Source organism: Myodes glareolus, chromosome 7, assembly GCF_982192425.1.
Source record: "Myodes glareolus chromosome 7, mMyoGla1.1, whole genome shotgun sequence".
NCBI classification, from domain to species: Eukaryota; Metazoa; Chordata; class Mammalia; order Rodentia; family Cricetidae; genus Myodes; species Myodes glareolus.
In genome coordinates this window covers 69,419,175-69,446,127 of record NC_142032.1, presented here as the reverse complement: position 1 = coordinate 69,446,127, position 26,953 = coordinate 69,419,175, and the positions used below count along the sequence as shown (strand labels likewise).

Below are 26,953 nucleotides of genomic sequence, written 5' to 3'. Positions count from 1 at the left end.
TGTTTAGTCTCTCACACCATGCAGCACCAGGAACTGGCAAATGTCCTGAGGTGACAGAAAGTTACAGCTTATTTATAAAAAATGGCATGTATCAGCATCCATGGAACCAGCGTACAAGATCCTCACAGTTCTTTTAAAGCATAACTGAAATTCTTGACAATTTCCTGGTCTCCATCGTTTTTTAAAAGACTGCACTTGTTCTGAGTGCTATTACTAAAAATAATTTTGAACTTACCGTTATAATATCATTTTCAAATCGTTATAGGATCCCGTTATGTTTAGATAATTAAGTCCCCTATGTTAGTTCTATAGCATCATGACATGGCCCAGGTATTTGCGTCAGCACCCATCTTGGTTTTCCTACACCGGTGAACAGAAGTTCATGACTCTATAATTTTAATTGTTCAGCACATCATTTAGTCAAACCTCTATTTGGAAACTGTTATTTACAAAACAGGTGCACTGGGTTGCAATTTCCCACTTTATACAGAATTCCTTGCTTTAGAATGTAACTCATTTAAATGTAAGATTACCTCTGGGGTAATTAATTATCACCGAGTTTATGAAATTTTCCATTGTGTACAAGTTTCAGGTGGGGTATATTTTTAATTAGGCAGGAAACTAGTTTACATTAATAAAACATCTGAGTTGCTACATTTTAAAATGTAAATGCCACTTGCAGTAACTGCTAATAAATAATTTATAGATGGGACTTCTTTATGATGAGCAGCATATATCAGCATCCACGGGACCGCCATACAGGAGCCTGATTGTCCATGTACGGCGGAGCTGAAGATCTTGCCAGTTTTCTGGTCCCCATCGCCTCTCGAATGGATGCACTGGTGCAGTGCCATTTCTCAACATAATTTTGAATTTACTGATATAATGTCATTTTTTTTCAAATGGCCATGAGTCTGTCCCATTTAGACAATTAACTCTCCTTATGTTAGTTATGTAACATTAGGCTTTACGAATACTAGCATAGGCTTAAAGAAGTAGCTCTACAATAGAGCATTTGTCTGGAATGCATGAAGCCTGGGCTCCATTCACAGTTCCTACATCAAATAATTAATGAATAATTGAAAGCTGGTATGAAGCATGTCAAATTGGTCGATCATATCCCCTTCCTTTTCTTTCTTCTGTCTCCTTTCCATACTTCCCTTTGTATATTTTATGTCTTTTTTGTTTTGTGAAGTGTGTCAGGTTACCGGAAATCTGTATTGCATACCTCAGTAGTTGTGTATCCATTTTACATTCCCCTTTGGATGGATGCTGGAGATGGAACCTCATCCTCCCACAGGTCCCTGCCTTGGTTACTGTGGGTACAGGGTGCAGGGCAGGCGCGTCTCCTCAGGTCCCCCACAGTGTCGTGTGTTTCTTGCAGGCTCTATGAGAACAAAGGGGAGGCTGACTTCGTGGAGTCCTTGTTGCAGCTGTTCCGGTCCATCAACGACATGATGAGCAGCCTATCAGAGCTCACAGTCAGGGTGAAGGTAGGTGCCATCACGCTCGACCAGGCTCAGGCAGCTCCCCTCTGGGCTGACAGACTCTGAGTCATGAGTACAGTCTTGGTCTTCGTGCAGTAAGCGCTCATCTCCTTTCTCCCCAGGTGACTGAACTGTTGCTTATCTCTTTGCTCTGTTCCAGAGGAGTTCTGAATGTACTTTATCTAAATAGCGGGAAGTTTATTAAAGTCAGTTTAACAGCCAACTTGTCAGGGCATCTGGCGCCTGAGACTGTGGGAGGGATGCTGAGGTGGATGGAGCTTTAGTCAGAACTCAGGCTGTGAATAGGGGATGACTCCATTGTTCCTTTTCTCCTTGGCTCCCATTTCTTTTGTATGTGTTTGCGTATGTATAGATGCACGTGTAAGGTGTGTGTGTGTGCGCGCGCGTGTGTATATGTGTACGCATGTAGAGGCTAGAATTTGACCTTGGTGGTCATTCCTCAAGTATCTTCCACCTTGTTTTTGTTTGTTTGTCATTATTATTATTATTATTATTATTTTTATATGAGGTTTCACTGACTGGCCTGGAATTTACGATATGGACCAGGCTGTCCTTGAACTTATAGAGGCTTTCCTGCCTTTGGCTCCCAGATCTTAGGATTAAAGGCATGCGACATCATGTCAAGCTCACTTTTTGTTTTTGAGACAAGGTCTATCACTGAACCTGGAGCTTGATAAATAGGCTATCCTGGTTGACCAGTTAGCTTCAGGGATCATCCTTTCTATGCCTGCTCATCTCTGAGATGCTAAGTTTGTATCATTGTGCATAGCTTATATATGTATCCTCACACAAACTCAGCTCTTCATGTTTTGCATAAAGGTGCCTCTAATCGATGAGTTATCTTGCTGGTCCCTCTGGTTTTAATTTTGCTTGTAAAATGAGTTTTGTGAGACTGAGTTCAGGTCTTTATGCTTGCCAGCAAGCTCTTGAGTGGCTGAGCTATCTCCTTAGCCCTGCTTCACCCATTAATTTATGATCCCCTCTTCTTATTCTGTTGTCCTTGGGAAGAAGGCTTGGGACTCCTTTAGGATTTACTGGCATGGAAACATCCCAGAGATGGGGTGTGGAGAGGCCCTGGGGAGCAGTCCCAGGCTCCTGCACCATTGGGCATCTCTGCTGTATGGACGTTTATGGGCTGATTTATGACCAGACAAGCTGTGCAGTTTGGAGTTTGCTGCCTGCCATAATTCCAGCAAGGAACAAAAGTAAACCTTCTGAGTGAGTCCTTGTAGCTTGACTCTCCATGCCGAAACTGCATCTTCTCTTCCTTTGTGTCCTTTGAGTGGATAAATTCCAGTGAGTTCTTTGTCATTCTTGTGTTCAAAGTGCTTTGGACAAGTCATCTCCCAGCTGTACAGCTTCGCTGTGCTGTCGATGATGAGGATCTACACATGTTCAGAAGTGGTTCCTCGTCACGGTCACCAAGGTGACTCTCCCAGTCAAGCAAGTGCAAAGCTGTGACTTCCCTTCTGCCTCCAAGGTGCTTCCTGGGCAAGCCTTGAGAGCCCTTGCCTAATTTTGACATGAATTTTCCCCCAAATTGGTGATCTATGAGGAAAGCTGTGTCCTACATATATTAAAAGTTTTAGGTTAGTTGTTTTGACAATGTGATATTGCCCAAGGCTGCCTTCACCTTCCAGGGTTAAAATTAGCTTTCCACCAGTATATTTTACAGAGGAATGCAATGGCATTTGAGGGAAACAGACACACATTGGGCCAGAAAAGATTAAAAACAGTTCCAGAAAGTTTTGAGACCAGAAGTAATTTTAGTTGGCTAAATATATTCTTACATGATTAAGTTTGATTGGGCTTGACTGGTGCCTGCCTGCTGCTGTGGAAGTCATGTCATTTGTCAGTGGAACCCGGCAAACTTTCCCTCTGGTGGGTGTTTTATTGTAAGACACGGATGAATTCAGGGACGTTCATGCTTGCTGCAGGCCTTCCATCTGCAAGCTGGAAGCCGAGTTTCTTCATTCACTGATAATTTGGGATTGTATGATCTCGCCACATTTGCTCTTTCCACACTGCTGAATTAAGGGGCCTGGCTCACATACTATTTTTACTCTTTCTGTTTTGCCATGTTGAAACAGAAGCAGGATCATGCCGTATCTTAGGTTGAGAAAGTGTTTCTCTTACTGGGGCATTTTCAAGGATTAAATGTTGTTTCCCAAAGGGGCTGCCAGTGGTAGCTGCTTCGATTTGCTGGTGCTGCGGTGCAGGTCATGTGCATGTTTTCATGGTGCCCATGCCTGGAAGTGTGTTTATGTGTGTGTGGTGTCAGTATATGTCGATATGTAATAAACCGATGTGTGTGTGTGCATCTGTGTGGGGTGTGGGCGTTGTGTGTGTCCGTGTTTGAATACACATGTGAATATATATGAGTAGGCACGTATGTTTTGCTGTAAGAGCATGTGGATTGTGGTATGTGTTTATTTCCCTGTGTGCATTCATTTTTAGTGTTTTTGCTGTGTCTAGGAAGCTGAAAATGGTTCATGAAAAATGCCAACCCTATCCCACATGATTTACTCAGGCGTTTCCTATCCTCTTCCAGTCTCCTTTAGTCTATTCTAAACTAACGTTTTGAGTAGTAAAATTGCTCGCTGGGAGGCTCTGTGTTTCAGCAAGGGCTAATGGATCTCAGCCTGCATTTGTCGGCAGTGCTTTCTACTATTCTTTGGGCCCCCTTCCCGTCTTTCCTGTATAGAATAGAATGAATATATTATCATTGTTCTCTGCGCTGGCTCCACTGTCTTGTGGAGCCTCAGGCTCCTGCCAGTTGGGTATGTGGCGGGGACTGGAGTGAAGACTAATTGAATTTGAGGCTCCTGCCCTGAGAATGTGCACAGGCATGTGAGAGTCTTTCTCCTTCCAGGGACTGTCCTTAGGGAGAAGCCCTCCTGTATGTCCCTTTCGTCACCCTCTCCGGGTGCGATTTCCATCTGGCCGTCTGAAAAGGAACTGCTTTGGAATGAGGTCATTCTATAATCAGTTGAATTGGAGTGGCTGGGTGGGTTTTGCCCTCCAAGAGACATGGTTTGAATGTTGCTGAAAGCATCCTTTTCGCCTGGTGTCTTGTGTCAGATTCTTCTGCATGGAAAACTTTTACTGCTGTTTGTCTATCTCTTTGTCTAAGCTGACATCTCAGGCCTGTACTGCTTCTCACAAATTTCAAAGTTTATATATCGTTTCGTTTCCTCCAGGAAAAAAAGAAGTCTAATGTGTGTGGAGCAGTGACCACCAACAGCCAGATGTGGCAGTGTCCACACGAGAAGTCAGGCTTCGCAGAGCTTTGACCTACCCAGTGCTTCACGTGTGGTGACAGCAGTGCCCCTTCCCGCCTTCCTGCCCTGTTGCTTTCATTTTCCTCCCTGGGTTCAGGTTCATAAAGGAGAACCGCTCATCCCCTCAGCTCTTAGAGCTGCTGCTGTGGGCACGTCATCCTGCAGGGGTGTGCCTTCCCTCTGCATGTGGAACGATCCCACACAGACACAGATCTGCATGATGAGCCACGTGTTTACAGAGTGTCCTCCCTCAGTGTACCCGGGGCATTACTTCTAGGACCCCACAGAGCCAGGCGGAGACCTGAGATGCTCAGATCCCTTAGAAAAATCAAGTAGCATTTGCAAATAACCTCTGTCCTTTCTCCTCTACAGTCTATTTTTTTTTATTAACTTAATTTTTTAAGAAGAGCGAAGATTTCTCTGGCCTCATTGTTTGACAGTGCTCAGTTTACATCAACTCTTCTGTTTGTATAGCTTATGTTACCTAATTCAGTATAAATACCATGTAAATAGTGGTCCTGAATAGGGGGTGATGAGAGAAAAAGCTGTATATTTTTAGTTCAGACACATTTCCTCACATCTGGTTTGGGTCAGTGCTTTGCTAAAGCCCTCTGATGTAGAACTTAAAAGTGGACAGGGTTGACAACATTCAACACATGTGCTATATGTTTCTTTTTACATGAAGACGGTTAGGACTTTAATAGCTTCATCATGGATATGCAATATAACCAGTAATTTTCTGTCTTCTCCCAGCACCCCCCCCCCGCCATGTGTGTGCACACATATGTGATTTCACGCACTTGTGAAGAGGACAAAAGCATAGGTACCCCTTGGAGCTAAGTGTTATAGGCAGTGGTGTGAGCCAATTGACTTGGGTGCTGGGAACTTGAGTCCCCTGTAAACTCAGTATTCCTCCTTAACCACTGAACCATCTTTCTAGCCTGACCCACCAGTGTTTTTCACCAGTACATCGTTACCACCTGCTGGTTGTATTGTCGTTCATGTAACCCACTTCCTCTTTCAGAATTCCCTTTTCATTCTTGTCAGCAACTCATTAGCACCTCAGCTGGCCACCTCTAGTCCTGCTAGAAGCCCTGTTACCTCTGCGCCGCGGCCTGCGGTTTCCTAAGGCCTCACTGTCCTCCCGTAACTGTCCTTTGTGCTGGCAGGACTTGTCTCTCACCTGAGACGTCTGTGCTCTCCATCTGCCTGGTGCTGTTACTTCAGATGACTGCGACTTGGTTTCCTGTGAGCCTAGCCCTGGCCTTGCTTCTACTTCCCCCTCAGTGGCATCGAGTTGGGGGTGATCCACTTAGTCTTTCAGCACCGACTTTTGTCAGCTTTGTTCCTCTGGTTGTTGGCCATGTTGCGGGAGGAGGAGATTGCTGTGCAGAGGATGTCAGCCAGTGAGGGACCAAACCATTGTAGACCAGCATGCAGCTTAAGAAAGTCATGTTTTAAGTCTCATTGTTTTACCCACAGCAAAAGACATCCTCTTTCTTTCCTTCGTTTCCTTCCCTTTGAGGTTGGTAGGGGTCGGCTGTGTGGCAGTGGGCAGTGCAGAGCCGCCATGGACATGATGTAGGCTCTATTCTCAGGCCTCTCATATTTCTCAGGTACAGGATGTGATGCTCCTCATGGGGACTTTCCAGGTCATGTCACTGCATAAGGAAAAACACTTATATAGGAACAGCTGAGTCTGGCAGCCCAGGAGCAGCCAGCCGTGACAGGAATGGCTACACTTGGATGGGAATGAGCCACAGGCCAGGTCTTCTACAGAGTAGTGCTGACAGGATGCCAGAGTCCAGAAGGTGAAAGACCTAGTTAACATGGGAGTTGTATTAATTTCCCGCGATCACACACACACAAAAAATCTTCTTCAGATGCGGTGACTTGAAACAGCATCAATTCATTCTCTCATTGGCCTGTGGATTGGAAGCCTGGCATCAAAGCACCAGCAGGTTGCTTCCTTCTGTGTCGTCTGGGACAGAATCTGGTAGTCCTCAGCCATCCTTGGCCCACAGACACATCCATCTGGCTCTAGTCTGCATTTTCTCGTGGGGGTTCTGCTTATGTATGCATCTTGTGTCCTTTCTCCTCTTTGGTCATGTGGTACCAGTGCCTGCTCTCCTAAAGCCTGACCCCATGCCCATTGGAGAGCCTGATCCCACGCCCATTTAATTTTATCAGGCAAGGCACTGTTTCTTGTCAGACTTTACTCACAAGTACTTGGGACTTGCATGTGTCCTTTTGATGCAGTCACTTTAATCCACAGCAGCCATCCGCAGAAATATGAGCGGCTCCTAAGACAGTGGAAAGCACTTGAGAGACTATGGCTTTGGGCTAGGTACCCATGGTTCGCCTGACACATTACCTGTGTAGCGGAACCTTCTCAGATTAGTGTAGACACAAGAGGCCGGGTAAACACAGATTCCAGTCCTAAGTCTGAGGAGATCCTGGCCCAGCTCTCCGGTGACCCTGATGGCCCTGATCTTGCTGGCTCTGTAAGTTGAAAGAAGCCAGGCTAATGCTGCCTTCCAGTGATCCTGGACACTAGTAAGGGGGAATACTGTGGTCCAAACTGGTGCAGTCTTTCCTGCTGCCTTCACCTGTGCTGCCTGCCTTCCACTTCCCAGCTTTGATTTGACGGGCATGGGGTGACCCTTACCAGTAAAGCCATGTCATTTGTCAGTAAAAACTCAACAGCAGAAAAGAAGGTGGAAGGCACAATATCTTGTGCCCTTCTGGCAAGCATCCTTTGGTTTAGAATGCTCTCAAGTTCATTGCTGTACGCTCTGTTCTGTGCCTCTTCAGAGCCGCCTTCCACAGTCCAGACCAAAAGAGAACACAGCAGACAGGGCAACCCGGGCCTCTGCTTTCTGCTTAGCTGATTCTTACCTTCTCTACAGGACCACAAGGTATTAGCAAGGTTAATCTGGAGCCTCCTGCCAGGCACACTTCTTTCTTGGCCCCACCTATGCTGAATGCAAGACATTGCTGCAGCAGCCAGCTTTGTGGATGTGCAGTAGGAACAGCAGAGACCTGCTGTTCCACCCTCCTTAAGCAAGCCTGCTTTCGCACGGGTCTCCTTCCAGCCTGTGTGAGAGACTCGTTCTAAGGACAGTATCTATCATTTGTGCTTTCTTGCATAAACCCAGTCACCTTTCCTTGCTAGAGTAGCCGTAATTATAGCCGTAATCATTGTGCGCCAGTGTGGGGCACTTGTCTGAGCTGATGTGCGTTCATTTGCTCAATCCAATGATTTCTCATTAAATTAACTTTCCTGTTGTCGAAAGCAAGGGCTTCATTTTCAGAATCTTAAGCCTAGAGTGGTGATTTCATTAGTAGGTAGTGGGGAAATAGTCATCTTTTCCTTTAACCTGTGACTGATTTCTCCCCCGCGGATCACCATGACCTGGCTTGTGTTAGAGGCAAGCGCTTGAGCTGGATCCACAGAATTGTGGCCACTTTAACCATCCCACCCACGCTGCCTTTTAGCTGAAGCTTGCCGGGAAGTAGACACTCCTTTGATTTTGAGGCTTCTGCTCAGGAGCCCATGATTTCCATTTGCTTCCATCATGGCCTTCAGGACTTGCTGGCATTCCTCCCACATGTAGTACTGGCTTGCATCCCGCCTCCTGCCAACCATGTCATTTAGTTCCTTTGTTCTTCCTCCATTATGGTTAGGATTCCTTCAGTGTCTCTGAGTAGCGGCAGGCCTTACAGACAAGCTTATGTCTAGCAAACCATCCTTCATTCGTTCAGCTGTTTCAAAAGTTTATTTGGGAGTTAAAGAGGTGGCTCAGTGGGTAAGAGATTTCTGCTGTGTGCCTGACACTGTGCCAGGCCAGGACAGGAAGAGTACATTCTGCTCTGTGTTCCCAGGGCTGCATTTGAGTGACAGGGATGAACCCATTAACCACCCAGAGTCACATAGCTGGAGATTCTATCCAACTTCACACTTGTTTTCACTTTACGACTTGTAGTAAATTATTTTACGACTTGTAGTAAATTATTTTAAGGAAAAGATAAGGTTTGAAATGATGGGTGGTGTCAGGGGATGGATATACTTTGGAGGACTCTGGAAAGTTTAAAGGAAGAGTGAAAGAAACTATGGGTTGGGGAAATTGAGGTAGAGACCAGCAGCTGCCTGAGGGGCATCAGTAGCCTTCACAAAGGAGACATTTATCGATTTATCTGGTGTGTTCCTGGTGTACCAGGGAGGCCGAGGCAGAACATTTGCAGGTTTGAGGACAGGCCCAGGAAAACAGTAAGACCTTTTTTCAGAACAAAAAGAGCAGAAGGCCCTGGAAAATTGTTCAGGGTTTGATGGTTTCCTAGTCATGTGTGAGGCCCTCTTTAACCTCCCTCCCCCCCAATATCAGAAAAAAACAAAACAAAACAAAAGAAAACAAATAAGAAACTCACCAAGCATATAAAGGAAATGAGAAGATCAAGTCAGAGCTACAATCAAGCCTCGTTTGGGCTGCATAGTGAGACCCTGTGTAACCCATCCCCCAAATAAACAAATGATCCATTGGTTATGACTGGCTTGAATCAATAACGAAGAATGAGATCCTCATGATTATGGAGGACTAGGCTGGCATGGGTGTCCTGCTCTAGTTTGGTCACCACTGACTTTTCTAAGGGTTATCTTAGTGTTGTCTGCAGAAAAGGGCACAGAGTCTGAGAGAGGTATCGGGGTGAACTAAAACAGGGCTTTCCACCCCAGTCCTGATGATATTTGGAGATGGTGACGTTTCTCTTGTCCACTATAGGCACTTAGCATTGCTGGCCCATGCCCAGGGACCATCTCTGTCACAATCTCTTAGATGTTATGTATGTTCCCTGGGTTGGTGTTGCCCAGGTAAGACTCCAGGAACTGCAAGACTGGTGATGGAGTTTGAGAAGGAGATTAAGGTGCTTCGTCTCATACGTAGGTCATGGTGGATCTGTGGTGGAAGGTGGGAGCAGATAAGGGGACCTGTGTCATGTATTCTTCTAACCATGGGTATAGTTAAAGATGCAGAAGATGCAGGGAAGACTGCAGAACTTCTGGACATCTTGGATGGCTGGTCCTTGGAACTTTACTTATTGAGCCACAGTATTGCGAAGGTTGGACCACTCTGGAATGAGGATTCTGTGCTTGGCTCAGGGTAGCATGCTCGTTTGTGCATATATGTGCCTCTGTCTTGCATGCTGCCTTTGTATTCACTCTTGCCACCTGTAATACAGTACAGTCTTTTGTTGTTGTTGAGGATTTAATTGTTACTGTTTTTTATGTATCTGTGGATGGTCAAGTGCATCTGTGTGTGTAGTGCCTGTGGAGGCAAGAAAAGGGCACGGGATCCTTGGAGCTGGTGTTTCTGATCCTCCCTGTGTGGGTATTGGCAACCATAGTTGGGTCTTCTGCAAGAGCAGCAAGTGCTCTTAACTCCTGAGCCGTCTCCCCAGTTCCAGCACAGGATTATCTTTAAGGACTAGTTACTCATTTTTTCTTTTTTTAAACATTTGGGTTTGCATCTCATGCCTGCTCCTTGTCTGGTATCCTTTTTTAATGTGTGTTGTTGGTGGCTAGCTGTCAGAGTTCCTGCTATAATATGGATGGTCATCATTGGATGCCTGGTTATATAATAAGCTGGAGAAGTATCAGATTTCAACTCCCACGTGGTTTAGAAGAATTTATCTTTTTTGTTGTTGTTGTTGCCCTGATTGACTCTGCAGTGTGAAATAATCCCAATCCCTTCTGTTTGTGCAGCCTCTCAGTGGCCAAAGCCTTCCGATGTGCGTTATCTCTGAGGACCCATCAGTACTTCCATAGTGACTGTGCAAAAATCATTATGGAACAGGCTTTTAAAGTGAGGGAAGAAGAAAGAAATTGTGGTGTGTGTGTGTTGTAAGAGCAGGATTGTGGATAGAAGCAGTTCTGTCCTCACAAGTACTGGCTCTTGTCTGTGATCTTGATATGAATAGGTCTCTTGGGATGCTAGATCACAGGAAGATGATATAATGCACAGATCCTAGGGTTGCTCAGGTCTCCTGGGATGCTAGATCACAGGGAAATGATGGGATGCACAGGTCCCAGGGATGCTCAGGCCTCCAGGGATGCATAGATCACAGGGAGACGATGGGATACACAGGTTCCAGGGATGCACAAGCCTCAGTGATGCACAGATCACAGGGAGATAATGGGATGCACAGGTCCCAGGGATGCTCAGGCCTCCTGGGATGCTAGATCACAAGGAAATGATGGGATGCCCAGGTCCCAGGAATGCATAGGTCTCCTGGGATGCTAGATCACAGGGAAATGATGGGTTACACAGGTCCCAGGGATGCACAGATCACAGGGAAATGATGGGATGAACACCCCAGGGATGCTCAGGGCTCCTGGGATGCTAGATCACAGGGAGATGATGGGATACACAGGTTCCAGGGATGCAGGTCACAGGGAGATGCTATGGTGGATACAGACCTGACTAGCAGAGCTGAAGTTTCCAATCCTAGGAGAGCTGATCTGTCACTCAGAGAAGCACATTCAACAATGCAGTCCCTGTAGGTATTGATCAACTGTATGTGTATTTATGCTTCAAGGGTATGGGGACATATTTTGATTGCTCATATCTTAAATAAGATCTAAATAAAAGAGAAAACCACCCTGTGTATAGATCAGATACCACTAATATGCCAATTTTAGATTCAGTGCAGCTCTAATCATTACTTTAGGGTTACAGTGTCATTATTGACAGCATGGTTCTGAAATTTATATGAGAAAGAAAAAGATCAGAATACCTGATAGGGTATTCTGGAAGGAGAAAAACGCTGGGCGACTGACTTTAGCCAATTTGCCAAGTGTCACTGTAAAGCTACTGTAATCTCATTGCCCAGCCTGAACTCAGATTTGCTGCAGAAAGCTGGGTATGTGTTGCTTCAGCTGGCCGGGATCCCAGTGTCCCAGGCCCGAGTATGTCTGTGGTTAAAAGTTACACCTCTACTTGGTGCAGCAGCTGCCTCTCCACTTGGGTGAGAAGTGGCCACCAGTGGACAGAAGGTCCATTCTTCATACTATTTAATGATCCTGATGGTCATACAGCAATTGTGTATTTAAGAGAATGTCAGTCCTTATAAAGGCCCTCTTTCTGGGCTGGGGAGATGGCTCGGGATGAGAAGTCCTTGTTGTACCAGCCCAGATTTTGGTCCCCAGAACCCACGTGAAAAAGCTGGTGGTACACTGGTATCATGCTGGTACAGAGAGCTAGAGCCAGAAAGACCTCTGGGGCTTACTGGTCAGCCAGCCTTGCCTACTTGATGAGTTTCCGGGCAATTGAAGATAAGAGACCCTGTCTCAAAAAATAGAGAGGATTAATGGTACGTGATGTGTGATACCCAGTGTTGTCCTCTGGGCTCCATACACCCACATACAAGTACAGATGCAGACTTGTGTGCACTCACACCCCTAGAACTCTGGAGCCTCTTTCAGTAATTGGTGTGGGGGTGATCGTGGGGTGTATTGTCCTGGGAAAGAAAAGACGATGAGGCTGAACCAGAAATAATGGGGGGAGTGAAGAGGGGACAGATTTGGGGATAGGCCAGTGCAGCTGAAAGCATTGCAAATCTGTGACTTGGTGAGATGGGTTCTGCAACTGTTCTGGCCTGACTGCTGGGCTAATGCAAAGGGTCATTAAAGCCTCCGCTGAGGCCTGGTTCTCACCCAGCATGCCAATTAGCCCATGCTTAGGACCAAGAGGCAGGAGACTCCTACACCTTCCCAGGAAGAGTTTATATTGTGGTGGAATAGTGTGAGAAGTGAGGGGAAAGATGCATTTGATCTGTGAGCTTCCAATGCTCATGGGCTCCATTGGAGTGGGTGTTTATAAAATAATAAGATGTCTTATAATGTGATGACTGAGCAAGCCATCTTTGTCTGTGTAGTGTTGAGATTACACGCGAGGTTCAGCTGCATTTCTGCACTGCTCAAAGTGTTGTGCTGGTGAGTCAGAAAGTGAGAAGTCATGTCCTGGAGGCTTTTAGGCATTTACTCAGGGATACAGGGGTTCCAGATGGGAGGACCAGACCCCAATTTCCTGTTCTTCGCTGTGTTGCTTTTTCCATGAGATCACTCCAATCCGCTTTTAAATGACTCTGCCGGATTTACTCAGAATTTGAGCCACTCGGCATCATCCCACTGATGAGAAGATCAGCTGCGTAATTCTCTGTGAACTGTGGACATGACACCTTAATAATTCAGGGAGAATTATTTTTCCCTTGGGAAATCCTAGACACTCAGTATGGTGCGTCAGATTAGGAGAGAGTCAGACACAGAGTGGGCAGGGCTGTAAAAGAAAGGTGTCTCATTAGAGCAAAACAACAGACTTTCTTACGTGCACACCCTTTAAATTCATCCATGCCTGTGTGTGTGTGTGTGTGCACGCGCATCAGAAGTCACAATCCTGTGCATTTCTCACATGCCATCCACTTCGTTTTTTGTCACAGGGTTTCCCTATAGCCTGGGACTTATCAAGTAGGCTAACTGACTGGCCAGTGAGCCCCAGGGATGCGCTGGTCTCTAGGTCACCAGTGCTGACATTACAAGAGTGGGTCACTCAGTTTTTTGTTTTTTTTTTTAATGGATGAAATTTGGGTCTATGAGCACAAAAGTAACTGAACCAGCTCCCAGCTGTACACCCCTTTTAAAAAGCATCTTCTATCTCTGGAAATGATTAAGCAAGGACAGCATTCTGTATCATTTGATTGGGTACAACAACAGTATAAGCAACTTTTAAGAGGGAGCTTTTCATACAATTGTGAGAAATACTCATTTTGTTCTACAACATTTTCCATGATTACCCATGAAGATCAAAGGCTGAGAGGTACTTACTGTGTGCCAGTTTTCCATCACGGGCAAATATCTTAGACTTATGTTGCTTGATGGTTTCCGAGGCTCATGGCTGGAATGGGTTGACCCTGTTGCTTTGCATCTGTGCCATGTCCCCTGCCTCTGTCATGACTGGCTGCCTCATCGCAGGCTTGGGTTCCACAATACTTTGAATCTCTTTGTTGGTTTATACTTCTTCAAGGCTCCACTTCCTCCCTACCTCCCTGCTGTTGCTCACTGGGGAACAAGCTTTTAACTACCTGGACCCTTGGGGCACATTTACAACCCAAAGCATAGTGTATCTGAGGAAGTCAGTGGACACTGGTTCCTTTTATTGCTTTCCTTTTAAATAATTCATATTAAAGTGGAGAGAGATACTATTTCAGTTTCCCCTTTCCTCATGTGATAACTTTCTAGGTTGGCTGTGGTTCTCTGCCCAGATGCTTCTCCTCCTTTGGTGAACTGCATCCCCACCCCATTAGCAGGTCTCTGTTAGTTTTCATGGCTTGCCTTATCCCTCTTACTTCCTGTTTCCATCTTTGCTATGTCAATTAGTGGGTACCCAGGAACACACCCACAATTTCCCTTATCTGATTATCGTACTGAAATTCTCCCTTGAAGTTTTGCAGTCTGTGGGTGTCCAGCCCTTCCCTTGCATGCTGTACCTCTAGGTGTGCTGCGGGCTGCAGATGGCTCTGGGTGAAGGTGGGTTGGGGATGGTAGGCTTTGTGCTTCAATGTCATCAGCGGATGTGTTATGGACTCTCAGCCCCAACCCAGATGGCAGGAGAACTATCTTCAGGAGAGACTCTGTGCCTTGGTTACTTCCTAAGGACTGGGAAATTATAACAGAGCTGTCAAATACACAAGCCCATGTGCAAGTCAGAGGTTGCGACCAGCCTCTTGGGTTAGGATCATTTATGAATGAGGCGTAGATGAGCCCAGTGCAAACACATGGTTCTTGCTCATCTCTGCTCTGCTTCCCCACACTGTGTTGGGGGACCTCGCTGTATGGGTAGGTTTTTACCACAGAGAAACTCCAAAGTTGGATTAAATTCGTATCTAATAAATAGTGGATGAATAGAGAAATCCTTAAACAACAAGTGTCGCCGAAAACAAACAACCAGAATGCTGAGCAAAGATACATTAAGAAAGCACAAAGAATGCAAGGAAATCTTGGACTTCAATGTCGAAGGCCGGCTGTCTCCTAAAGGATGTGTGGGTTGCATCTCCTCAACGTTCTGCCACTATACTAAGCTCATCCAAGGTCTTTCCCCCATGACCCTCGGAAGCATTGATCTAATTATTCTTTATCAATAAAAATTCAGGAGTCAGATATTGTGGTAAGAACCTGAAGAATCAGAGAAGTGGAGAAGCCAACAATGACCACCTTTCTCTTATTGCTTAATCCCAAAAGGGCGAATACCCTTTCTAAGGCCCACCCTACTACTTCCTACGCCTCTCTATCTGTTCTCAGTCCTCCAAAACCTCTGTGGTTAATTTTGTTCAGCTAGTAGTTAACTCAGACCTCTGATTTAAAGCTAACTGTATCGGCAGTCTTGGCAGTGTCAGTGTGATCAGAATATCCCACAGCATCCCTCTTCTTCTTCTACCCACAATGGATCAGTCTGATGAGCCTGCGCCATCACGCCAGTGTTCATTTCTACACCTCCTTTGCCCACTGCTATAGAGTCAGCCTCCTCTCTTACCCCAGGGCTTGGCCTTCCTCTTTCCTACATGGTGGTTTCTCCTCTAAATGTTCCTTTTTGGATGCAGAAGCCTCCAGACCTTCCCTCCTACTCTCATGCCTGGCTGGAGTTACATTTCAATCTACAGACCTCCATGGGTAAAGGCAGGCAGAGGCTGGAGCCTGTGTTTCAACATGGTTAGGGCTATACTCTCAGGGGCATGGCCTTTAGATGGTTCTTAAATGAGAAAGTTGTGGGGCTGGAGAGATGGTTCAGTAGCTGAGAAGACTTGCTGGTCTTGCGGACAACCCAGGCTTGGTTCCCAGCACCCACTGGCTCACACTCCAGTTCCAGGGGATGTTGACACTCTCTTCTGGCCTCCATAGGTACCAGGCACAGATTTGTCATACAGACATTATATATACACACACACACAGGCACAAATATCCATACACATAAACTAAAACAATTAATGCATTTCTAAGAAAAGAAGGGAAGCCATGATAACTTCACTGTGTGCAGGCTTGACTGACTTGATGGTCGTTCTTTAAGTAAGCCTTCCATTGTGTTTCCAACATTGCCCTCTCCCTGGCTGCTTCTGTAATGGCTAGCATTTTAATGTATGCCTACTTTTAGCATGTGGCCAGACATAATGTGCCCTGGATTGCTTTCCTTTATAGTCTATTAAGTGCTCATTTGGTGCCAACTTTGTCCTCGTCCTGGCCCGAGGCCGAAAGTAACAGACAGTGAAAGATGTACTGCCCTGTCTTCAGAAGAGGATGCCAGGCATTTGACCCCCAGGGCACGTAACAGGTGAGGTGTATGTCATTGCATCATTAGCTGTCAAGATGAGAGACAAAGGGGCCAGACATGGTCCAGAGTGCAGGCGGGCCTGACACCTCCATCAAGGGCTTGGTTATAAAAACTCACACTATTGACTCTGAGCTTTGAGACTGAGAATTGAGATGGTCTACTGTTTCAAAGTAGAGTTGGGCAGGAGGATGGGGGAGGAAGGAGATAAAGAGAGAAAGTGATGGTGTGGACGCCTTGCTTGTAGGGTACAGGGATCCTGGCTCCAACGAAATGCAGGGGGAAATAATGCATGTGGAAGGACTCTCCATCCCACACTGCGGTCCAATGCTGAGAAGGGGCTAAGGTGTGCTCCTATAATTCGATGGTGGTGTGTGAGAGCCCCCAGCTACCATACTGAGAACTGACATATAAGTTTATTTTTTAATTACACTTTTAGAAAAGGTTAAGATTTCCCACAGTAGAGATAGGGGGATGGAATTGGGGGTGTCTCAGCATGAAAATTATATGAGATCTTGGAAATTTTTATCTTATAGACTTCATTATTAGTTCTTTTATTTTTACCATGGGATAACTTTCTTCATTTATATATTTAAATAAAATATGTCTTTAATTGAAAAAGCATTTTCCTGGAATCTTGCCTGTCCCCTTTCAGAGTTTTGTGGCTTTTACTGGGAGCCTCTTTGTAGGGTGCATGGCCTCTCCTTACCCCCTGGACCACTGATGTCCCATCCTGGGATCTGCTTTGGGAGTTTGTAGACTGATCTGTTTCCCATTCAAGTTTCCTCTACCAGCTAGAAAACAGATAAAGCTACCATGGCCTCCTTGGTATCAAATGCATTTGTAGAAAATGTGGTCATTTTCCAATGTGTTGGTTGTCTTGGACGAAGGACACAGCACGTCACATCCTGTCATCAGGCTCTGGACATCATAGCTGCTCTTCACTTGCTGGAAACACAGCTTCTGAGCTGGTCCGTGCTTCCCACTGAGCCACATCGGGCCCTTCTTTCTTGCTGGTTCTCTGGCAGGTGCAGTGAGCATTTGTTGAAAGGATGTTGGGCAGGTCCTTTCCTTCCCAGGACATCGTCTGTAAGGTGAGGGAAGCTGTGTTTGGGGGCTGTGAGGAATGAGACAGAACCCTGTGAATAGTAATGAATTTTAGGGTTGTGTTCGATTCCTGTGCCTGCTGTGGACTGGTGTTTGCATGAGATTCCATTTCAGCCTTTTGCTTGCAGTTTTTCTATACTTAAGGACAATATATTGTGAGTAACATGAAACTGCCTTTAGGTTCCACAGTCTGATGACCTGTCCTTTGATATTTAATACATTCAATCCTTTTGAAAAAAATCCCCTAATCCAAAAAAAAATAAAAAATAAAAATAAATAAAGAGAGAGAAACAGATGAATCTTAAATTGAGGTCTAATTTCTAGGCCCGAAGAGGCCAGCTCAGTCGGTTTTCAGAAATGCTTATGCCATGAGTCCAGACTCCACCAGAGTAAAGGACATCTCTGTTGCTGGTAGCTGTGTCTGCTGTGCCCGCTGTAGGTTTAAGTGGTTGGCATTGCTTTATATCCTCCCAGAATTCAAGGCGCTGTGTTCCATTGACACTAGTAGCTCTGCTTCCTGTGGAAGCAAGCTGTGTACACTACTGAATTTCCCTGTTTCTGTTCGTAAAACACCAGAAAATATTTAAACTGTGTTCCGAGGTTCCACCTGCTGCACTGACTCCTTGTGACTCTCTCAAAACAAAGGGGTCACCTCTAAGGTCACTTTTGAACCTCAGAAGAAACCCGGCAAGATCACCAAGGGACACGGTACCATCCTTTACTTATATTGGGAGCTAATTTCTCATAAGTATGCATAGAATCAAATCTCTTAAATTACATGTTTGTGTGCTTGTGTGTGTGTGTGTGTGTGCGCGCGCGCACGCGCGTGCAAATGCCCGCACATGCACACGCACATCCCCTAGTTCCCCTAGAACTAGAGCTGTAGGTGATTGTGAGCAGCCATGTAAGTGCTGGGAATTGAACTTGGGTCCTCAGCAAGAGCATTTCTAACTGTTGCCCCATCCCTCCAGTCCCATAGAGACCGATTCTTTATTTCTCTTTTTGAAATCTGTGGAGCCTGCAATCAGGGTTTGCTCTTTGGAAGTGTTATTCTTTGTATTTTAAAGGAATAGTAGCTCCCAAATTAGCGTTCCAGGTTGTGTAATATTTAACATCTTTTCTCTGCTCAGTTTTTAAAAGCTATGTTAAGTTCAGTAGAGCAGTCTCATTTACACTCCACTTATTCATAATTTGAGATAATTACTGTAGTGGTTGAGCTGCCATTCACCTCTTCCAGCTTCAGAAAGCAGGGCTCTGCCAGTCAAATGTGTATCCTAAGCAGATTAAGTTACTCCTGGCATGCTTACACCTCCTAAGGGGAAGAGATCTTTTCACGCTCTGCAGGGGATAGGAGTCCTTCTTGACTCTTACTTCACCAGATGGCCAACAAGGGCTTCAGAAATTGTGAGCTAAGGTCCCCTCGAGCTCAGAACGCCTGAGATCTTGCCAGTAGCGTGCTAAGCTGGGGCGTTCATTTCCTTTAAAAGCTTGTGTGAAATAGCATTTCTCTTGGAAATCTGTTGTTCTTCTCACATTTCACCAAAACCTTCCCCCACCCCGCAATGGTCTCAGGGTCTGATTGATGTTGGCTTTTGTGCTACAATAGCTATTTCATAGCCAGTGGCCCCGAGGGTTCTTCACTGCAGCTGCATTACCTGGAGCTGGTGTGTTGGGGGGGGGGGATCCCCATTTAAGAGACATTTCTGGCACTTGAGACTCAGGATGCAGCTCATAGCTTGAACATGCCCTGAGGTAGCAGGCCCTAAAAGTGAACTTCAATTTCCGTGTCACAGCTTACCCTGAGTCTGGTCCTAACCGGCCTGGGTTGAATGTGAGGCTGTTCAGAATCAGTGCCATTTATTCCATGCTTGAGTTTGGACTTTCCTTTTCAATAATTTAGTATTTAAAAAATGACACCTTTGGTCTTTTGTTCTTTACCAGGGAAGGGTCCAGGGAACCAGCCTGCAATTTGCCTCTCTGCTCTCTGCCCTTCTAGTGTGTACTCATTAGCGGGCGATTGTTTCTCTAACCTCCTCCCAGCCTGGTGTGATCTCACAGGCCACCTTTTGTGACCCTCCAAGGTAGTTAAATGAGGTTTCGCTTTCTCTATGAATTAAATATGTCATGTGGATTTGAAATGTTCCCAAACTCGCCGTGCTAGATTCTGGCAAAAATAAATACTATTTTCAGAGTTTCAGCCCTATTGATCAAAACCCCTGTCTCTTTTTCTTAGGCTAGGAAATGATTTTATCAGGCAAACAGTGGTTAGTCCATGCTCCGCTTTTGGTAGAGGAACCGCTGCTGGCGGTTTCGTAGTCCTGGTCCTGAGGACAGAGGAAATGATGTGTTGTTATATGACTTCTAACCTAGAGGAGCAAGCAGCATGTCTTCCCTGTCCCTTTCTATCTCTTCTTCACATAGCCTCTGGGACTATAGGACAGGAATAGCCAAGATGGAGTATGGAATGGGGGACATCTGTGTCCTGTCCCAGAATCCCAGGCAATCTCCAAGTTCTCCTACCCTGCCTTGGACTAACTGACCTACAGGCTATTATGAACCCCTTTGAAAATGCACTTCCTGGGAGATGGCTTACATTTGGAAACAGCAGTGGTGTTGTTTGCCGTGTCGGAAGCATTTGGAAATGTGAGCATACTGCAGTCTTCATTCTTAACAAGAGTCAATGGTGCTTAGCTGTGTGCTGCCTCCTCCTGGGAAGAGGAGGAACAGGACCCTCCCGCTGGGTGAAGCACCCTGCTGGCAGGAAAGGATGGTCTGAGTGAGTGCTGTCTATGTCTGGAGCAAGGAGAGGCTTCCCTGGGAGAAGTGGCAGAGTGTCTGGCAAGAGCGGAAGGAGCTAGAACCTTCCCCTTGGCCTGTGTTCCCCATCTGTTACCCTCCTTGATCTACGCCCTGTAGCCCTCCCTCCCTCCCTCATCCTGTGCTTGCATCTCAGCAAGGGCCTCGTTGCTTGTTTCCCAGTACTGGGCTTTACCAGTCTGAGCCTTTGCGTTCACACATCGGGGACCCTAGAACTCCTGTCCCCTCATGTCTTCCAGTTGACCTGCTTACCAGTCTGTCAGCCTTTCCTACCTAGCACAGAATTCCCTTGTTTCTTCCTATTGGCCCTAGCATACTGTCCATCATCCTAAGTCCCTCATTCCCAGAGTCCTCGGCAAGGAACTCTTCCAATAATCCATATAGAGTAGATGTGTGGGGACTGTCATTTGAATGTCATTTTTCAGTATGACCGAGCTCTTGACCATTGAGCCTCTTTGGCTGGTGGCGAAAATGTATCACCCATCATGAACATCTAAACAAGGGGTCAGAAAATGACTCTGGAATTGTCCCTTCCGTGGTATCCATGCAATGTTAAATGGCATAATGTCACATTCCAGGTCACTTCCTGGCTGGCTTCTTACAGACTTCATCTTTGGGAGCCTTGGTGACAGTGGTGCTGAAGTTGTTAGCACTAACAAGCTAGACTCAGCCAGGCATCTTCAGTGGGCTAATTAAAAGGGATAAACCATAGCGAAAAGCAGAAAAAGGAGATTTATTAAATGTGGCCACACTGGGAGGAGGAACAAAGAGACCCAGCACAAGTACAGCTTTGACAATGCAGTTTCAGTTGAATAGACGGCAAGGGGTGTGCAGAACGCGGCAGTCCTGGTCAAGGTGTGGTCCTGCCCATTGTATAGTCTCTGCTGTCAGGTGGTCTGCCAAGTCGTCACAACTGTGTGAAATCACATTCTTGGAGCCAAGCTCCCCCACTGACTGGCACCGAGTTTCACTCATTTCTCTTTCCCAGCATGAGATTCCTGGGGAAATTCTAACCTCTTAGGTCCTTTATTTCAATAGTCTGACAGCTAAAGAGATGGACGCAAACATCTCCTTAGACTATCTGCATCCATACCAGGACAGCCACAGCACATTCTGATTCTGGGTCCTCATCTAGTCCCGATCCCTGTATTGTTTGCTCCTGACCTGCCCACTTTGATCTGAGAAACCCTTTGGACTATTAAAATAGGAGTTAATCGTATAAGAAACTCAGTAACTCAACTTCATAGCGAGGATGTTCGCTTCCTGTTGATAGATAATAAAACAGAGTGCAATAATTTGAATTCCGTATAATGGATGTGATTAGAAATGATTTCCCTATTTACTCATATAAAAGGCTAAATGGAGGATGATTAGTGAGTCCTGTTTAATGTTTTTTCCTAAGGTGATTTCTTAATCTCCCAAACAAATTCCTATGCTAGAGAGAAGAAAAAGAAAAACCCATTAAAAGTTACTTTAAACCTTTAAGAAGCTGTTTAAGGCTTTAGAAATGAGTAATCTTTCTGTCCCTTTAGTAGATCATGGCTCTGGAGAGAAAACAAATCCTAGCCAAGAGCTATGCTGTGTGTGTTAACCCAGGGTCAGCATCTACAGGCACGGCTCTGACCACAGTATTGTGCTCCTGACACTGATCCTAAATACAGTGGTGGGATTTTCCATCTTTGACCATGTTACTCCTGAAAATTAGTATTTGTAATTAATGTATCTAAATCCTTCCAGATCCCATTATTTAATATTGTTCTATAATTTGATGATTAAATAATCTACTTAAAAATCCTTTATCCTTAAATCCTTCACCAATAATCTCTTTTCCATAATTGTGGGTATCTCATGACTTAAATTTAATTAATCCATTGTTGGTGAGCAATTGCTACACATTACAATTAAAAAGATAATATATAAAGCCATAGTGAAATACATGTGTCTTCTTCCCTAGACTTGGGTTCATTAGGCCTCGAGACATCACATTTTATTTATCTCTGGCCATAGTTTTCTTAAGTAATGACATCTGGTTCAAAGAAAAGACCCTTTGTCACATTGAACCATGAATTAAGTCTGATTGGATCATAGGAGATTTTTCTCTCGATGAGTGGAATTGTGTCGGGTCCTTCCTCAAAGTGTCTGGACACTGACCTGGTAGTCTACGTGGAAAAATACCAAGTGGGTGATGTTTCCGTTTCTAGCATCTGTTGCTTTCTGTGTTGGGTGCTAGTGGAATCCAGCAGAGAAGTGACCAGAGCAGTAAGATGCTGTTCCTTCCCATGAGTTTAAATGAAAAACTGTGTGTTCTGGGACCAGAGCTCAAACTTTCCTGTGTATTTTTGGCACACAGGAACATTCTCTCTCATGATACTCTGCCTGTCGGGCGGGGGTCACAGAGTCCAGGGAAGGTGAGAAGAGGATGGGCTTGGATGAAGGATGGGGTCTCCGCTGATGGCTGATCAGAGAGACTCCAGCTCCAGAAGACTGGGACAGGTCAGAGAGAGAGAGAGATGGTACTGGTTCCTGGCAGCTGCTGATGTTTCAAGACCACCTTAGACTAGTCGTTGGTGGAAGAGGAGGGAGTTTGTTTATCTGTTGCTGGCAGGTTTGCTGCACTGTAATCTGCTCTCTCTGCCTTTTACCTCTCGACTGAGAAATTTTCAACTTTCTTCTCTCCTGTCTTCCTGCTCCTCCCCTCTTCCCTCTCCTCCCTCCATTCCCTCCTTCCCTCCTTTCTTTCTGAGACAGGACCTCACTATGTAGCCCTGACCGTACTGTAACTTGGTATGTAGACCAGGCTGATCTGGAACTTACAGAGATCCTCCTGCCTCTGGCTCCGAGGTGTAAGTGCTGGGACTAAAGGTGAACACCACCATGCTTGGCCCCCTGTCTTCTTAAAGCAGGTGTTTTACTCCTTTCCTCTCATCTGGTCTCTGCAACGTTAGGGACACTTTGAGTTTACAGTGTTTGAAGAGCAAGGATCCTTCTCATCTTTTGTCCCATTTTATTGTGTAGCTTTCTGGATCTTTTTTTTTTTTTTTTTTGCCCATAGACAGTAAGTGTTCATGAGCTACCCAGTAAATATCAAGAAACAAATTCCCCAAAAATGTTACGTTACTAGATCTCTCTGCAACCCCCTGCATTGGCCAGGCAGTCTTACTGCCATAACCTTCTTCCACTGGGCAAGGGTCGGATGGACATGGCACAAAGCTGATTTCGTGTTTAAGTCAGGACAAAGAGGCATAGTTTACCATATTTTTCATAGAAAAACAATGCAAGTCAACTCTGCCTAATGGCACTATCATTTCATTTAAGATCTTAAAACACAAGGATCCAGTCTCTTCCTAGGGAACAGATCTAAAATTTAAAGCATTAGTCTATTATAAAATTGCATTCTTCTTTTTGTTTTTTTTGATTGTTGTTTTTATTGAGCTACATATTTTTCTCCACTCGCCTTCCTTCCTCTCTCCTCCCCTTCTACCTTGCATTCTTCATATATCAAGTCCACCTCCAGGTAGGCATGGTATGATAGAGCACCCGAGGATGCATGAAGGCATTCAGGATGCTGGAGTTCAGACTTCTCCCAACTTGTGACCTCTTTACTAGTTCCTGATCCTTTCCTTTAGATTATTTTAAATGGTTGAGAAAGCCATTTGTGTGTGTGTGTGTGTGTGTGTGTGTGTGTGTGTGTGTGTGTGTGTGTTTGCTAGTACATGCATTCATTCAACAGATAGTTCCCAGGATCTGATGGAGAGCAGATGTTTTGGGGGATGCTGGGGAGGCAGAAGGGTAATAGAGTCCCCATGTATGGGGAGTGGTGAGGCAAGGAGATGCATCAAAAGGGTGTCTTCTCTTCCCTCACTGGCTTACCCCAGACCTCGGCAGGCCTGCACTACAGAAGATGGCTTTCCAGGTCTTACGAACCCGATCTAGAAAAGCCCTTTGATGTCAAAGGGGGCCCAACTTGGTCTTCATAATGTAACTCCCCTTTCAACAGACCCCCTGCATTTCCTCAGTGACTAGCTAGAGTTTCCTTGCAGTTCTTGGAGTCCTTCGAACATTTTTCTCTATATTACCTTAAAGCAACAACAAAGTAGGGAAACGTATTTGCCGAAAACTCCATGTTGGCATGATTTCAGAAGTCACCTGGCAAAATCAATAAAAAAGGAGCCAGGAAATGTAATGTATACTTGGCATTTTCCTGCTGGCATGCCCACAATTGTTGGATGTCATTTTAAATAAGCCTTTTAAAGGTCACATTAAAAATAGAATAATTGGCTATGTTATACAGCTCATGAAAGATCATGAATACGTTAGCTAAGTGATAAATTTTCAAACAACCACTCTTAATTCTATAAAAATAGGTATCAGTGGCTTTGGTTAAATTGTCCCATTGTTCTTAAAAAGTGCCAGACCTTAAACACTCTAAATTGGTGTAAAAATGATGGCCAGAGAGAGAAACTGGTTATAATGAAGTTACTGATGTCTAAATATTCTGACAGATGGACACAAACGCCGAGAGTTCCAGCCAGACAGTATGCAGAGTCTCAGGCCTTGGAATACTCTGCCCTGAAAGGGGTGTCTCCCTCAAATTCTGCATGGGCTCAGGGAACCCTGTGGAAGAGGAGGCAGAAAGAATGTCACAGCCAAAGGGGATGGTGGGCGCCAAGAAAACAAGGCCTTTCTAAGCACAACAGGATGGATGCACACATGAACTCACAGAGACTGAGGTGGCATGCACAGGGCATGCCGGAGTCTACTCCAGATGGGGTTCTAGAGCTGGGAGGACAAGTGGACACCATCTCCATCCCTCACACAGACGCTATCTACAACTGATAACCACTTGGGAATGAAAAATTAGTGTTCTCTAAGGGAGTCGTGCTGAGAAAACAAAGTAAAGGTAAGCTGCGTGCTGTAGACGGCCGGCAGAAAATGGGCTCAGCAGCATCTCTGGAGGTCCTTGCTTCAGAATTTGCATCAGGGCTGTATCTTTTTCTTCATTTTCTTCTTTTTTCAATTTTATCTTGACTTTTATTTTATTTTTTCTCCTTCTCCACCCCACAGGTCCTTTGCATATATATTATGACTTGTGGTTTTGTGGGATTCCTGACTGTGCGAATGAGTGGGTGTGTTTTTTGTTGCTTTTCCTGGGTTCTTTTCTGTCTGTTTTGTTCAATTCCAGCGTGTTAGTCTTGTTTTGCATTATTATATTTTTTGTTATTATTGTCCCTTAGAAGCCTGTTTGTTTTATAATGAGATAAAGAAAGGGTATGGATCTGGATAGAAGGGGAGGTAGGGAGGAACTGGGAGGAGCAGGGGGGAACCATAATAGGATATATCGTATGAAAAGATTCTGTTTTCATTGGAAGAAAAATATGTGAGATGTTATGTGCAAAACGTGCAGAAGGCAGTATGCCATGATTTCAATGTTAGCTACGTGAGAGTTGCGTAAGTTAGTAGTGTGTTGTGTGTAGTCACTTGATTCACATTTGTATTGATACAGTAGATGTATTTCAGGTTACCAGTGTGACATTCTTGAGACCTCCAAGGTCACTTTATGCACAGGGACAAAGCACATTTCTCTACAGCTGGGTAGAAAGGTGTTCATAGTTGGCTGCAGAAATCTCTAAAAAGTAAAAGAAAAAGGTCAGGCTTGGAGGAAAGAAAAACATCCTCTACAGCTTCCACTTAGAGTCCTGTGTAATTAACTGTATTCCATGCTTTATTTGGGCAGATTTCTAAACCGCAGGTCTGTGTCTGTGACTCATGACTGCTTGGTTAGTACCAGCATTTTGAAGGCAGAGGCAGGTGGGTCTCTGGGAGTTTCAGGTCATCTTGATTCACATATCAACTTTCAAACCAGCCAGTGCTGCTTAGTGAGACCCTGTTTTAAACCAAACTAAACCAAACCAACCAACCAACCAACCAAACTCCCCATACTATCTGTAATAGTTTGAAATTATTTGGTACATGACTTTTTGTCATTTTAAAGCAGCTGCAGGAAACATCAGCTTCTTAAGTGGATGTTGAGTTCTGCTGTAGTTAGAACATCAGGTTCAACAGTGTTATAACATTGAACCTGAATTGACTGGGCCAAATAAATTCATGTGGAGCCCAGACTCTGATGCTCATGGGGACATGAAAAGTGAGAGGGAGGAGCAAGGGGGCAGGGGAGCAGGCTGCTCTGGGTAGATCTTGGAGAGAATATGGAGTAGAGGCTTAGTTCCTGGAGCTTTGAGGAGCTCTTCTAGGTGGTCTATGAGAATTCCCAGGCGCTAACTCTTCTAGAAACTAGTTAAGGGCTACCCTGGGGTGGGGTAGAGGAATTCTCCAGTATGAAGACAGCCAAGTAAGTCAGTAAACCAGCCTGCAGGCTGACTCACAGTAATGCAAGTCTGCTGTGGGATGTGGAAGATTTGAGGTAAGCTTTGGTGAGGTCATTCTGATGAAAGGTTTGTGGCCTCACTGCTAGGAATGGCATCATTGAGGGCCTCCCGCAGCAATAATTAATAACTTTGGTATTAGTTGGTTATTGGTTAGGTAAGTAATGCCGTTGATTCCAAATGCATATTCTGGAATATGCTGTAAATCTCATCCCGGGCTTTAGTCACGACTGTGTTTGTGCATCATTGTACTTATCCATGTCTAGATCATCCATGATCTAGCGCTGGGGCACTTCATTTTCTCTGATAGCCATTTCATTTCATTTTCCAATAAATTAAGTTATTTTCTTACCCTTGCTTTTGTGTGTGTGTGTGTGTGTGTTTTAAGTTTTCTCTGCTTTGTTGTAAATGGTCTTTTCCTAGTGCAGAGAGGAAACCTGCAGGTTTTCTCTGCTTATGATGCCAATTAATGGTGGAGTTATAAAACT

The 26,953-nt window shown here is 45.1% G+C and overlaps 1 protein-coding gene across 2 annotated transcripts in view; it reads left to right on the top strand.

Annotated features, from left to right (window-relative positions):
• The window catches only part of Dock1 (dedicator of cytokinesis 1), a 502,998-nt gene that overhangs the window by 133,689 nt on the left and 342,356 nt on the right, over positions 1-26,953 (top strand). For both annotated transcript variants that reach the window (XM_085693243.2, XM_085693242.2), the window contains exon 23: positions 1,385-1,493. In XM_085693243.2, the coding sequence (XP_085549369.1) occupies positions 1,385-1,493 (109 nt within the window). The remainder of the gene's footprint in view (positions 1-1,384; positions 1,494-26,953) is intronic.